We start from the raw sequence: 16,383 nt of genomic DNA, 5'->3' as shown, positions 1-16,383 counted from the left end.
AAGTACTTTAATGTTTTTATATCCAACTATATATTCAATGAAAGCATAGGAGAGGAGAGTCATCTCAATGAGAGAAGTTTGATCGCTGCTCCTTACTGAATTACCAATGCTTATTTTCTAGCATGTAGTAGGTGCTCAGTGAGAATAAGATGAATAAATGAGGTAAAATTGTAGCTGTTTCAAGTAACATTTGTTTCTAATAAGTGAGTTATGTGCCTTAGGTGTATAAATTGTAAGATATGAACATTAAGTTTATTTTTGTAATAATTTTACATTTTGAATATTAATGCTGTAGATTGAAATTTTATTTTCTTTGGATAAGTCTTTATTTGTCACAGAACTCAAAATATGGAGGATCTGTGGTTTCATAGTTGATCACTAGAGTGTGCTATAACATCAAGGCTCTTAATTGTGAAAAGTGGCATCTGCTGTTACACTGGTTTGGAAATTGTAAAGGAGTGTATAATAGTGTCATGCCATCCATAGCTTGACTGTTTGGTAAGTGGAAGTTAATGTTTTAAATAGGTATAAGTTATCACTGAGCACTGTGTTTTATCTGGTCACTAACAAGTAAAATAGCTTGACTTTCATTTTTTAATTTCATCACAGAAAATGTGTAACCATAAGTGAGCTTTTTAAAAAGGAAATAATAAAACAGGTGAAGTAAAATATTAATTCACCAAATTATATATGAACAACATTCTGCTAGCCTCTATTATGTGTATATATAAAAGTGTTATATACAGGCCTAGTCCCTTAAGTATATTTGAAATCTACTTGGTAAGTCTATATAGGCACTACATGGAAGTTAAATTAAAGGTCAGGAATGAAATTGGAGTACAGTATAATAATATGAAGTCACAAGGCAATATATGATTTAAGTGATAGATGAGTGGTTCACAGAAGGGGAAAAAATGGCCATGGGCTGGAGATGTGTTTAGTTCATAAACACTTATACAGTGCCAAATATTTGACCATTATATGTATGGCCATATGAATAGTATTAGAAAAATATTGATCTATTTGCATTGCCACAAGCTTTTGAACATAGGATGGGGTTTTTAAAAGAAGAGAGGAGAGGGGGTACTGTAAATAGAGGAAACAGTGTTATGGCAAGAAGCAGAAATGCTGTGATTCTTTAGGGAATTTTCATGGCAGGGATGATGGAACTCATCTTAGGAAATTCCTCAAATCCTACATCTTGTTTTAATTGTAGAAACTGTGATTTTTTTTTCCCCTGAGGCTAGAGAAATCTAGGAATGGCAATGTTATTTGGGGATTTTAAAATGTAGAAAAGGGGTTTGTGTAATTTATGTTTATTGTTACTTGTGTGTTCTTTCATATTCCTTTCACTTAAACACCCCCTTACGTAATTCTGGGCAGAAACTGATCTCGTGTTTCTTATTGGTTAGGAAAACTAGTTGTGAGATAAAAACTGTTACATCAGCTCTAAACTTACGTAAAAATCTTTATAATTAAACTAATACAGAATTTTTTTAACTGTATGAGTAAGAAGTAATTTATTCTCAAAGTCTAAATTTGGCAAGATTAACGTTCTTTGAACAAAAATCTCTGATAGAAGATTTTATTTTAGCCAGCCTTTCAATGTTGCTTTTATTTTCAAAAGGCTAAATTTTATAGATTATCTATTGAGATGTCTGTTTTGCAAACACCTAAAGCTTAATAATGTTGTGTTTATTATTTGGAAACTTAGCATATTTTGATATTTGTTTAATCAGAGCTCTGTTTAACAGTTTTGCTTCATTCTAAGATGAAATTTTCATGGACTTGCAGTTGTTTGGGTAAATTTATAACTAATGTGATTATCCATTGAAAAACCATTAATGGAAAGACTTCTGGGATTACCATCTTATAAAACAGATTTGAGTTTCAGTCTAACATAGTAGCCCTCTGTGAACCTCTCCTGAACCAGTTTTATCACATGAAATGAGAACAATAATGCCTGTCATACAGGTTTATTATAGGGCTTATATCTGATGATGTATATGAAAGTACTTTATGTATTATAAAATCTGTTATACAGGTGAGTTGTTATACTTAAGCTCTGATTTGCCTAACTTTGATTTAATAAGGCCTGTATAAGATAGTGTAGTCCTGATACTCAATTTGTTTTAGCCAGTATCATAGCATTTTCACAGACAGTTTGTAGCTGTTGCTTCTTACTTAATTGAATAAAAATTGATTACACAATATTTTTCCATTTCTTTGCAAGTGTCTAACACTTTTAGCTGATCCCCAGATACCAGAGGGAGTTTTGAGCACCACTTAAGTCATTATCTGTGTTTATTCCATGCTATGCTTCAGTGCCCCTATAAGGCCTCTAATCTCCAGTCTTGGACTGACTTTATTGACTTTAGGACTGTTTTTTTTTCCTAAGAACCTTTCCAGGAACTTAACCATGGGAACTTGCATTTAGTCTTTAAGGTACCTCTTTATTCCATCAGAATGTAGAATTTTTTCTATTTATTTTGTAGTTTTTATCTCATACTTAAAATCCTTTGGCTTTCTGATTCAGTTCATTATTCCTAATTATATTTTTACAAATGACTGTGTTCCACATGTCCTGCTGGACACTGAGAGACAAACATGAATGAGGTGCAGTGTGTACCTTGAGAGACTAGTCGAGCAGTTAAGGCAGGCGTGTAAATAATAATAACACAGTGTGTAAAGTTCTGTAATAGTAGTTGAAGTGCTTTAGGAGTAGAGAGGAGGTGATATTTGAGCCAATCCTTAAAGAATAAGAAGATATTTGTAGTGGAATGTATTCTAAACTAAGGGGAATAATAGAAAAAAGGCATTTGTGATAATGGAAAACATACTGTACTCTGAGTAAAAAAGACCAGCTTTCAGCTGTCCCTGCTACTTACCCAACCTGTGAATAAGGCAATTATGTAATATTCTTTGAGTCTAAGTTTCCTAATCACTGTAATGGAATAATACATGCTGCTTTCTTTACAGAGTATTACGAAGATTAAATGAGATAATGTGTATGAAAATACTCTCAGTAAATTTATTTGCCCACACTTCAGGTCTGAACATTTTAGCTTTCAGCGCATTTTGTACTCTGGCCCTACTGGTTCATTTTATTAAATTTATATCCCTTTTAATCGCATCCAAACTCTTAAGCCTATCATTCTGTTTATTGAAAAGAACAACTTACCTTTACTTAAGCCACCAGAATCTTTTTACTATTCCATGTATCTGTACTACCAAAAACCCTGTGTCAGTGCCACCTTCCTCAGCTTTAATGCAGTTTCCTCAGTGAAGACAGCAGCATATACCCTCATCCATAGTATACCAGTTTCTCCTGTGAATCCATACTACTTAGTACATATTGGTACAGGTATCAATTGTTTTATCTCATGTTCTTTCATCGTTTAGATAGATTTTTAAATCTCTCCTCCAGAATCTTTTGAGGGGAGAGACTGAGTTTTAATCAGTCAGATTTTCAGCACCATAGTGCTACACATACCCAGTAACTGCATAAACAAATCAGGATGTCAATATTTTAGGCCCTGTTTGTTCATTCTCTGACTTTCTTTTAAATCTGTCTAGGCCTACATTTGCTCATTCCTGAAAGAGAGCATTGGATAAATCCAGATAATCTCTAGGGTACCTTTCTAGCTGTAAAATTCCACAATTAGGCCAGTCTCTGTAGTACCTTTGTTAAGTTTTTCCCTTACAGGAATACTTCCTACCCCCCTAATCCTGTACCCCATTACTGTCTTTTCCATGAAGCCCTCTCAAGTAACCAAATCTTTAAAAAAAAAAAAAGTTTTTAATGTTTATTTTTTATTTTTTTAGTTTTTTTTAAACGTTTATTTATTATTGAGAGAGCGTGAACAGGGGAGGGTCAGAGAGAGGGAGACAGAATCCGAAGCAGCTCCAGGCTCTGAGCTGTCAGCACAGAGCCCGACGCGGGGCTCGAACTCACGGACGGCAAGATCATGACCTGAGCCGAAGTCGGATGCTCAACCAACTGAGCCACCCAGGCGCCCCTTAATGTTTATTTTTGAGAGAGAGCACGATGTGGGGAGAGGGGAAGAGAGAGGTGGAGACACAGAATCTAAAGCAGGCTCCAGGCTCTGAGCTGTCAGCACAGAGCCCAATGTGGGGCTCAAACTTACCAACTGTGAGATTATGATCTGAGCCGAAGTCGGACACTTAACCGACTGAGCTACACAGGTGCCCCTAACCAAATCTTTTTTGATTTTTATAGTCCTTGTTAGATACTAAATTATTTTCTGCTATACTATGTCATTTTATGTTTTTTTCCTCATTTAGTTTGTGAGTTCTCATAGGATAGAAATATAAGATCTCTCTATATTCTAATTCTTGGCTTATCAAAGTATTTACTATAATAGTTGCTCACAGAATTTGGCTGCTAATTATCTTTATATGTATTTTGAAACAGTGCTAATTTTTCACTTTTATTCATAAACTATTAATGTGGAACCTTATTTACAAAGTTTTCTGTATTTCCTAATGTATGTTTGATAATAGTAAATGCTTATATGAATATCATTATAAAAATAGACCATTTCTTGCAAGATAATTCTCTGTGGTATTTTATACACATGATTTTATGAGTATAGTTTTTTTGTGTTTTGTTTTTTACTTATAATTTTAAAGGGAAATCTGACCTGACTCAGGGATTCGTAATTCTTCCTCTTTATTTCTATTAATAGTTTTGCTAATATTACTAGAGGTCTTAATCTCCAGTTTTGGCATTTGTTTTGCAGATGTTCCACTCATGGTACTCCAGGACTAGAAGGCAACCATATTTCAGATTTACCACTTCTGGGTAGTCCCAAGGCTAACTGATTAGTTTTGGAGCCTTCAAAGCTACGCTGTTGCTTAGCACTGAAAGATAATATTAAGACATTGGGAATAGTATGATATTGAATAGAATGTATTATCTAACTACTGTCTGCTCCACAGTTTTAGTTACCTTTCTGTTTAGTTATATTGTTTCCGCTCCATCTCACCTATTGGTGTTTTCTAAAGTTATCTCTACAGCACTGATCTCTGCAGCACTGATCCAAATAAAGTATTAGCTCTCCTTTCTTCTATTTCTCACCTTACCATTCTATAAAGAGAATGCAAAAGCTTCCAAGTCCCCTTAAATTGTAGGTCATTGGGAAAAAATGTGGAAGAGTATTTGAGAGGAGATTTTATATGCCAAAATTTGGGAAGATGAATGAAAACTCATTGTTACTATTCTTTCAGTCCCTGGCTGTCTTCTTCATTGACTGCTCCTTCCATGGTAGCCCCCGTCACTTTTGCATCTATTGTAGAAGAAGAACTACAGCAGGAAGCAGCTCTTATCAGAAGTCGAGAAAAACCCTTGGCTTTGATTCAGGTAAGTAAGTTGCCTATAATGGACTTAATTTAGGGAAGAACTACATTACATATCATCCACATGTCTTAAAATTATGTTTGTTTTCATTGCAAAGGGGCATATATTTATTACATTAAAATGTAAACATAAAATTAAACTGAGGCACTCAATAAGTATCAGTTGAAGTATTCAGGATAATTCAGAACCAATTATCATAAGCTCATTTTTTTTTTTAGCACTGGTGATACTTTAGACCATTTTAGTTTTTAAAAGTGATCGATAACGAACTTAGCAATATCTAGTTCTACACCCAGCTTCTGTGTCAGTAAGTGTTCTTAGGTTGTAAGCCACAGATATCAACTTTGGCAAACTTAAGGGAAAGGGAAACTATTAGAGGGTTATTAGAATTCCTCAGACTTAGTTGAAAGACTTGAAAACCAGGCTTAGAAACAGGTAAGACCCACAGTTGCCCCAGAGAGCTTAGAAGCAAGAATTAGAAGACTTGTACAGTATCTCACTGAAGTTACTGGAATGAATGGATTCCAACAACTATTTTCAGGTGTTGTTTTTTTGTTTTTTTGTTTTTTTTTCCTTTCTGCTCAAGATTAAAATTCAAGGCTGGGTAGGTATCTGATTATTCTAATTTAGGCCTTAATCCTTCTTGCCAAGGGGATAGCAGGATACCTAGTTTTGCTGCATTGTATTCACAAAAAGTGGTACTTCCACAAAAGGAAATTGGGAAGCTAATATAATCCTTCTAAAATAGTAAAGCAAGTCTTGTTTTTTTTTTTTTTTCCACCCTTCTTTCAGATCGAGGAGCATGCGATACAAGATTTGTTGGTTTTCTATGAGGCATTTGGAAACCCTGATGAGTTTGTCATTATTGAAAGGACACCACAGGGACCATTAGCAGTACCTATGTGGAATAAGCATGGATGCTAATTTGCTGTGGAGTTGAAATGCATTTTTTTCAGAAATCATGATTGTTATAAAGAAAAGCTGTGGAAAAGAGTTCTTACAATTTGGTAACATCATTCTAGATAGAATAAGAAAGGATATAATTACTGAAGTTTAGGTATTTAATGTTTGAATGATTAAAAACAAATGCCACAGAATTGTGATTTTAGTAACTTTATGTAAAAATGTGTCAGAGGAAAAACTTACTGGTTAAGATTAAGTAGAATTATTTCTTCTGAACAATCTTAAAAAATATGAGTGATTGAAGTGTAAAATTTAAGAGTGAGGCATTAAAAATAAATTTCCATGAGAATTTGAGATAAATAAGTAGATTTTGCCAAATGTCTGTTGTCACTCTTCTTTTTTTATGTGATATTGATGAGCTTAAAGTAGGAGCATCAGCCATTATTTCTGATCCATTAATGGCCAAAATTTGTATTCGCTACAGTAGTTGTTTCCATTCTTGGGTCTTTTTTGATCAGGCTATCATGTTCTAGGTCTATTTAAAGCTTAGACTGCTCGAATGCCATAGTTTTTCAATTTGTACAGCACATTCTGCATTAAACTACAGAGTCCAGTGAGAAAAGAATATGGTTACTATTCTGAAATGTAGTCCAAGATAATGGTTCCTTTATAAAATTTGGAGCCATTGTGGGTTGTATTTTGGTGGGGAGGGGAAACCTTATAAAAGCCTGATTGTGAGAGAATCAGTTTCTCAAAATGTTAAAATTTTCCAAAATAAATGCTTAATTATACATATAAGAATTGAATAGTTTTAAAGACCCTTTACAATATTATATAATCAGAAGTTCTCTGAGCCTGAGTTATATGAATAGACATAAACATTGTTTTCTTTACAGTATGCTATTTGTTTTTGAGTGGTTAAAATTTTTAAAAACAAATGTTAAATGTGTGCTCTAGTAAACTAAACAGATTGGGAAGGTTAATCTTCTAGTTTCTGAAACATAATCGTAGGGGGACATACAGGCAAGTCACTGCTGTAATTCAGTTGATGGAAATATGGCTGAAATTAATACTTGAGATTTAGCTCTACCGAAAACAGTAAATTTGTAAGCAAATGTGCAATAAAAAATAATCGATCTATTTTACTGCTAATGTGTCTTTGATATTACTATATTGACATCTACCATAGGAGGAATTATTATTCCACCTGATATACAATAGATGTAATAAGTTGATGTTGTATATTCACTCCTTGATTGCTTAAAATAAGGCGGTTTTCCTAAGATGCATCTGTGAACAGTTTTATGTTTGACTACAATGAAAAAAATGGATTTTATATTGGAGCTGCAGTAAAGAGGCCTTCTGAAGTAATGGATTTATTTCATTCGAAGCTCTTTATTGGCATCTTTAACATTTAAAGATGCTATAAAGGGATGGTTTTCATGGTGTACTCCACGTTGCCTATAGGAAGCACCATAAAGGATCTTTGTTGGATGGGATGTGAAGGAAGGACAAAGGCTGACTGAGTCTGTGGAGCTTCAGACCTTTACGAACCTCCATCAGAGCACTGGACTGTATGGCCCATTTGGTATTATAAGGTATTATATGAAATTTCATTGGGAAAAAGAGTTCTTTTGCTAATAAAATGAAAGAGAAGCACTACTATGCACTATAACTCTGTAAACAATTCCATGAAAATAGTAACCTAATACTTTACCACCAAAAAGCCCAGGAAAGTGAAAGGCTTTTTTTTCCCCCTAAAATAATATTCTGCCTATAATAATTCATCTTTAATCCCTTGACTTTAAGACCTAATAGTGAAGAAAATCTAGAAATTGACAATTTAAAGGATCAGGGGATGGAGAGGTTTTTAAGGTGGACCAAAACAATCCTAGAACTCTTTAGCCTGGAAAGGTGATGGTTACGTGGAGGTGGGGGTATAAAATAAGAATATCCTGAAAACTTGCAGAGTTGACAACTCTACCAGTCAAGTAAAGTCAAATATTTTGACAGAATACTAGGATTTGGGACCTCTCAAAGTTAAGAAGAGATGGCTTTTAAAACAAATTTAAGACTTTCCTACTATATAGAAATGACAGACAGTTGAGATATATTGCTAGTTAATATCTAAGTTGGTTCTGTAACTCTTTTGGAGGTTGGGGTATATGTGTTTGCTCATAAGGGTGTTAATAGCTGTTTCATAAAATTTTAGATCTGAAGAAGCCTAATAGACTAACCCTGCAGATTCTATTTGATAAACTGAAGAAAATGAATTCCAGAGAAAGTGACTAATGAGAATGAGGTTTTCTCTCAGTCCGATTCCCCTACAGCTGTGCCTCTTAGAAATTGCTAATTGTCTGTAACAATTTAACCAAGACTGAGAAAATATAAAAAAGCACTTAGTAAAGATAAATGTAATCCAGAAAGAAGCTTTCCAGAATTGTCAATTTAAGAGAGGTTTTCAGAACAAACTACAACAACCTTCTACCAAGGAATTGGGACAAGTGATCCGAGATTTATGGTAATGCTTATGTGTATCTTTTTTGCCTGAAGTGATGATGCTCAGTTATGTAAGATACCAGAACAAGCTGGTTTTTCCTATCCACATGACCATCAAACTAGATCTTTAAGACCTTATGTATTGTATTTTCTTACATGTCATCTCTCTACTTGGCTGGCATTTCATTTGTGTCAAAACTGAATTCTTGACACCCCCAAACTTCCTGATCTTTTCTATTTCCTTGTCTCTCAATTTGTCATTCTTCTAAGTCATTTGGGCTGAACTCTTGGATTCTACTTTTTCTATTTCCCCATTTGACCTCTACATTTATCAGTTGTCCAATTCCTATTGATTCTGTCTGCAATATCTTTTATTTAATCTTTTCCATTTCATTCTTACTACTACTGCGTTTTATGTCCTTTTTTCTTTACAAAAATTCTCAAACCTTTTGGTCTCAGGACCAAAGGTTTATACTGATAAAAATTATTGAGAATTCCAAAGAGCTTTTGTTTATGTGTTACATCTATTTGTATTTAATGCATTCAAAGTCAAAACTGTAAAAATTCAATTCCTTTAAAAACCAGAAACCATCATATGTAAACATAAATAACATTTTTAAATTTTGTTTTTCTCTTTTTTTTCCCACGTTTATTTATTTTTGGGACAGAGAGAGACAGAGCTTGAACGGGGGAGGGGCAGAGAGAGAGGGAGACACAGAATCAGAAACAGGCTCCAGGCTCTGAGCCATCAGCCCAGAGCCCGACGCGGGGCTCGAACTCGCGGACCGCGAGATCGTGACCTGGCCGAAGTCGGACGCTTAACCGACTGCGCCACCCAGGCGCCCCATAAATAACATTTTTAATGAGAATATTTTTATAAAACAGTAAGGAGATTGGAATCATTTTCTGTTTTTACATATAAAAATATATGACTCAGTATTTCAGGTTTAGGTCTTTGTTGCCTGGTTTGATCTGCTTCTGCATTCAATCTGTTGCAATGTCACTTGTCATATAGCATCTGGAAACTTGAGAGATCAAGACAGAAAAAGGCAAATGACATGTTATGAAAATCGTTTTGATCTAACTCCTCCTGAAAGGTTAAGAATGTGGTTAAGAACCACTGCTTTAGTCTTTAGCTGCTACCCCTTTCTCCATCTGCCTTGTCCAACCCAATACACTTATTAATTCCCAAACTAATAGCCCCAGAGCATAGGTCTTGTTTCTGCTTTGAAAACTTAAGTCACTCCCTTTACACTTCAAGTAAATGCATATTTCCTCGGTTTGGCCTTCCAGTGATGTTGTTTTTCCCCAATCTCTACATGTGGTGGTAGAGCCAAACTTGATCTGATATTTCTCCCAAATAGATTTTGCTTTGTTCATGCAGATCTCTGCCTAAATTTTTCTTTCTCTTCACCTGTTGAAATTCTCTTTATCCATGATTAACACAACCCAGATTCTGCTTCTTTATAAACTTTTTCCTGTTTTTTTGTCCTCCCCATACTCCACCAAAAGAAAAACAAAAGATAGTATATACATGGATTAACTGTGTTCCCATTTCCTTTTAACACTTTATACTTTTTAGGGTATTTGCCATATTTTGCCATTATTTTTGTCTTTCTATTCGTCATCTTTCACTAAACTACTTATACTTTGAAGGCACAGACTAGGCATTCTTTCCTTTCTTGTGTGTATTTTATTTAAAATCTTGAACCGTAACACAGATAAGTGCACAACACAAAAATATTCAGCTCAGTGATTTACCAGTAGTCAAGAAATGCACCATTAACAGCACCTCAAAAGAGGCATTGGATTTGGTTTACTAATACTTGATTGAGGTTTTTTGCTTCTATAATTCATGAGGGATATTGGTCTGTGGTTTCCATTTCTTTTGTTATCTTATTCTGGCTTTAGAATCCATGTAATAATGGCCTCATAAAATGAGTTGAGAAGTATTCCTTCCTCTGTTTTCTGGAACTGTTTATAAATGATTGGTATTTCTTACTTAAATCTTTGCTAGAATTAACAAGTGAAGTTAACTGGATGTAGGCTTTTCTTTGTGGGAAGATCTTTAATTATTAATTGAGTTTTCTATTTCTCTACATGTTACAGGCCTACTGAGATTTTTATTTAAATCTTGAGTAGGTTTCAATAATTTATGTCTCTGGGACTTTATTATTATTATTATTTTTTTGACGTTTATTTTATTTTTGGGACAGAGAGACAGAGCATGAACGGGGGAGGGGCAGAGAGAGAGACACACACAGAATTGGAAGCAGGCTCCAGGCTCTGAACCATCAGCCCAGAGCCTGATGCGGGGCTCGAACTCACGGACCGCGAGATCGTGACCTGAACTGAAGTCGGACGCTTAACCGACTGAGCCACCCAGGCGCCCCTCTAGGACTTTATCTAAATCTAGTTTGTTGGCACAAAGTTCTTCACAGTATTTTAATCCTTTTAATTTCTGTAAGGTTGCTGGTGAGGTCTCCATTTTCATTCTCAATTTTGGTAGTCTTTGTTTTCTTTTTTTCCTTGATCATACTAATTTTGTCAATCTATTCAAAGAATCAACTTTGGGATTCATTGATCTTTTCCTGTGTTTTTTTCCATTGGTTTTAATCTTGGTCTTCATTTTTTCACTTTTTCTGCTTGCTTTAGCTTTAATTCACTGCTATTTTTCTAGATGTTTAAGCCTAGCTTATTGATTTAATATCTTTTTTCCAAATATAGGCATTTAGAGCTATAAATTTACCATTTAGCACTGTTTAACCTACATTCCACAGATTTTTATATGTTGTATTTTCATTTTCATTCAGTTCAAAGTATTTTCTAATTTCCTTTTGATTTTTTTGAACCATGGATTATTTAAAAGTATATTAATTTCAAAATATTTGAGAATTTCTCTATCCTTTAGTTTTGTTAAATTTGGAGAACCTATTTTGTATTGTTTCAAACCTTTTAAATTTGTTGAAATGTATTTTATCATCTAACACATGTAGAATCTTGGAGATTATTCCATGTGTTAATGAGAAGACTATGACTGAATTGATACCAACATCTTATGAAATGGCAGTTTACAGAACTTTGTTTTCTATGTTGAAGAATGAAATTGTTACCTAAATAAAGGACAAGAATAGGTGAAGATCAAAAGGTTTGGACCGTGCTGGATATTATCTATTTGCACCTCAGATCCATTCTCTGTTCTTCTCTCTACTATTCTGTCTTACGAGGTTGAAGTCTAGAACTTTATCAACCAGCTCATTTTCCTTCTGGATTTTGATAACTTTAGGCAGTTTGGAGCACCAATATAATATTGGCATATTGACAAGAGGAAAGAGAATGAACCTTTATTTTTTTTTTCCTGTCTCCACCTCCATGGTGTTGCTATGGGTTACGCTCCTCACCAGAATGTCATAGCTGCCATGAGGCAGCTTGCTCCAATGGGGCAGTCTCTCTCCAAATTCTGGGAGGTGTTGTTTCCTGTTACTGATTCAGATTTAGGAATTCCAAAGGACCATCTCTGATTGATTATAGCTCACATTACTACAGCATGCATTGTAGTTTTTCTACATCCTGCCCATACTTTTATAGTTTATTAATAATTTGCCCAAGTTGACAATGCTACCTGTTGGGACTCTTAATTCAGAGATGATTCAGTAATGAAAAGCATGTAGAGGTTTTGGTGCAAGGATATATTATCTAGAAATTTGGCAGTGAATAAGTAAATGCATGAGAAAAATGGTAGATGGCGCACTTGTTTAGTGTTTTTAAAAACAGAGCTCTACTCATCAAGAAGGCAAAAGGAAGAAGTCAGTGCATACAGAGATTGGAGATGCTGGGGGTAGAGGAAATAATTGCAGAATGGAGATGAAGAGGGAATTGAGTACAAAGTAAAATTTATTGGAGAGAAATGTTATTTATTTTTCTCTTAAACTGAGGGGGAAATTTTAGTATAATCATAGGGCAGTGGTTCTCAGTTTGATCTCCAGATCGGCAGTATCAAAACTGGGAACTTGCAAGAAATGCAAATTATTGAGCTCTACTCCAGTTCTACTGAATCTGAAACTTGGAGTGGAACCCTGCAATCTGTGTTTTAACAGGCTTTCCAGGGGATGCTGATGCATGCTAAAGTTTAAAAAAACCACAGTATAGGGGCCATTTTGAGGTGAAAGAAAAGGGAAGATATGCTTGGCTTGATAATCTATAGAGTTATTTTTCGTAGTACAAAGAAGGCTGGTAACTGGAAGAGAGTGGCAAACATACTTGCTATAGAAACTTAAAAGCTTAAATTTTGTTTATCACCAAATGGAGGGCTTTTTACTAATTGATAGCAAGAGGGGAATATGTGTAAATTGCTTACAATTCCCTTTTAATTTCAAATATTTAGTATACTTTAAAAAAAGATTTTGAATTTTCTTAAGTGCCCTAAAATCCACTCACTAGTCCTAATTATAACTTGCCATAAAGAAAATAAAAGTTTTTCCAAAGATCATCCAGACAGGAAATCAAAGAAATAATGGCCTTAAATGGCATGTTAAACCAATGGACTTAACAGTTAATATACTAAACATTCCAGGGGTGGCTTAGTTGGTTAAGCACCCAACTTCGGCTCAGGTCATGATCTCACAGTTCATGGGTTCAAGCCCCGTGTCGGGTTCTGTGCTGACAGCTCAGAGCCTGAAGCCTGCTTCAGATTCTTTCTCTCTCTCTCTCTCTCTCTCTCTCTCTCCTCCTCAGCCCCTCCCCCGCTCATGCAGTCTGTCTCTCAAAAATGAATAACCGTTAAAAAAATAAGATATACTGAGCATTCCATCCAGAAACAACAGAATATACATTTTTCTCAAGTGTACATGGAACATTTTCCAGGATAGATCATGTTAGGCCACTAAGCAAGTCTTAATAAATTTAAGAAGATTGAAATCATATCAAGCATTGTTTCTGACCAAAATGGTATAAACTAGAAGTCAATCACAGAAAGAAAGCTAGAAAATTCAGAAATATGTGGAGATTAAACAATATGCTACTGAACAACCAATGGGTCAAAAAAGTCAAAAGAAATCAAAAAATACCTTGGGGAAAATGATAATAATACAACATAATAAAACTTAGAGGATGCAGCGAAGGCAGTTCTCAGATTAAAGTTCATAGCAATAAATGCCTATATCAAGAAACAAGGAAAAAATTCCAAACAACCTAACTTTACCCCTCAACACTTAGAGAAAGAACAAATGAAGTCCAAAATTAGTAGTAGCAAAGAAAGATCGGAATGGAAATAAATGAAATAGAAACTAAAAAGACCATTGAAAATATCAATGAGAGTAAGCTGATTTTTGAAAAGATAAATATGACAAACCTTTAACAGGACTTCGCAAGGGAAAAAGCACACAAAATTAGAGGAGACATTATAACTAATACCACAAAAATACAAAGGATCACCTAAGTTACACATACCAACAATTTGGAAAGCCTGTAAGACATGGATAAATACCTAGAAACATGTAAGACTGACTCATAAATAGATAATCTGAACAAACTGATTATTCAGGAGATTGAATTGGCAATCAAAAACCTCCCAACAGGGGAGCCTGGGTGTCTCAGTTGGGTAAGCGTCCGACTTCAGCTCAGGTTATGATCTCGAGGTTGGTGAGTTCCAGCCCACGTTGGGCTCTGTGCTGACAGTTCAGAGCCTGCTTCAGATATTGTGTCTCCCTCTCTCTGTGGCCCTCCCCTGCTCACACTCTTTTTCAAAAATTAAAACAAAAAACCTCCCAACAAACAAAACTCCAGGACCAGACAGCTTTACTGGTGAATTCTACCAAACATTTAAGGGAGAATTAATAGTAGTCCTTATCAAACTCTTCTGAAAAATAAGAGGGACCACTTCCAAACTCATTTTACAAGGTCAGCATCACCCTAATACCAAAACCAGCAAGGATACCACACACAAAAAACCTAAAATTACAGGCCTATATCCCCAGTGAACATTGATACAAAACCTTCAACAAAATACTAGCAAGTCATATTTGACAATACATTAAAAGGATCATGTGCCATGATCATGTGGGACTTATTACAGGGATGGTTCAATATCTGTAAAACAATGTGATATATCACATTAACAAAATGAAAAATAAAAATCTTTTATAGAATTTTTATAGTAGCCAAAATATGGAAATAGCCCATGTCCATTGATGGATGAATGACTAAAAAATTGTGGTTCACACACACATACTGTGTGTAGAAAAAAAGTTTGCAATGATACATGGTGATGGATATTAACTAGACCTACTGCAGTGATAATTTTGCAATATATGCAAATAATGAATTATTATGTTGTACACCTGAAACTAACATAAGTCAATTATACCTCAATGAGAAAATTTTTCCTAGTTACATTCTGTTAGAAAATAAAAGTTAAATGGTATATACTGAAACTGTGTGGGGAAAAATTACAAGGCCAAACTCATTTTCAGATATCCAAGACAGATCATTTCCTAAGTAATCAGGTATTTGTGCTATAAGCTCTCCCTTTATGTGTCTTTTATACACTAATTATGTGCATATGAACTGGATACATTTTTTTTTTTTTTTAAGAGAGAATCTTAAGCAGGCTCCACACCCAGTGCAGAGCGCCACATGGGACTCAATCTCACCACCATGAGATCATGACCTGAGCCGAAAGAGTCAGATGCTTAACAGACTGAGCCACCCTGGTGCCCCAGAACTGGATACATTTTTAAGTTGTGAATATGAGTTTATATAATACAAGTATTTTTCAAAATATTTACAAACTTCTTTAGATATGGAGCTTGGTTTAGGATGCATTTGGAGCTCCTAAATAAAATCCTATAAATACACTCCTTTTAAAATAGACGGCATTTGGGGCGCCTGGGTGGCGCAGTCGGTTAAGCGTCCGACTTCATCCAGGTCACGATCTTGCGGTCCGTGAGTTCGAGCCCCGCGTCAGGCTCTGGGCTGATGGCTCGGAGCCTGGAGCCTGTTTCCGATTCTGTGTCTCCCTCTCTCTCTGCCCCTCCCCCGTTCATGCTCTGTCTCTCTCTGTCCCAAAAATAAATAAAAACGTTGAAAAAAAATTTAAAAAAAATAAAATAAAATAAAATAGACGGCATTTGAAATAGATGGCAAATATATATATAGTATTCTTTTAAAGTTAGGCTAAAATATTAAGGGAACCTGCAATCCTTTCATGTGCATATGAAATGATAAAAGAAAGATTTGGAAGCGGTGTAAGTTGTTTTTACTTACACTTTCAAGGCACAATTTAGTGTGCAGTAGGACTTCCAGTTTTAAGATGACAGAGAAAAGACATCTTCAGCCTCCTCTTGAAAATCACCTCTGAATAACAAGAAAAAGAAGCAAATACAAGCTTCACCTTTGATCAAACCAGGGGTTATCCTTAAGACTGAATCTCAGTATAAGATGACAAAATGTGTATGAATCCCATCAAACTTAAAGCAGAATGGCCTCCACTTATTACTTGACTGGAACTACAGAAAAGCTCTAGTTCTTGCAGATTTTCCTCTTTGCCTGGTTCCAGTTTGACCTCTTTTGGGTCCAACACACGTATCCTGAGTTTTTTAGAA

General features: G+C 35.0%; 1 protein-coding gene across 4 annotated transcripts in view; it reads left to right on the top strand.

Annotated features, from left to right (window-relative positions):
• IBTK (inhibitor of Bruton tyrosine kinase) overlaps positions 1-7,423 on the top strand; it is a 91,485-nt gene extending 84,062 nt beyond the window's left edge. For all 4 annotated transcript variants that reach the window (XM_047858850.1, XM_047858848.1, XM_047858849.1 and 1 more), the window contains exons 27-28: positions 5,251-5,383; positions 6,173-7,423. In XM_047858850.1, the coding sequence (XP_047714806.1) occupies positions 5,251-5,383; positions 6,173-6,304 (265 nt within the window). In that variant the 3' untranslated portion in view covers positions 6,305-7,423. The remainder of the gene's footprint in view (positions 1-5,250; positions 5,384-6,172) is intronic.
• Positions 7,424-16,383: the final 8,960 nt, after the last annotated feature.

This window comes from Prionailurus viverrinus, chromosome B2 (genome assembly GCF_022837055.1).
Source record: "Prionailurus viverrinus isolate Anna chromosome B2, UM_Priviv_1.0, whole genome shotgun sequence".
NCBI classification, from domain to species: domain Eukaryota; kingdom Metazoa; phylum Chordata; class Mammalia; order Carnivora; family Felidae; genus Prionailurus; species Prionailurus viverrinus.
This window is presented reverse-complemented; position numbering and strand designations above follow the sequence as displayed.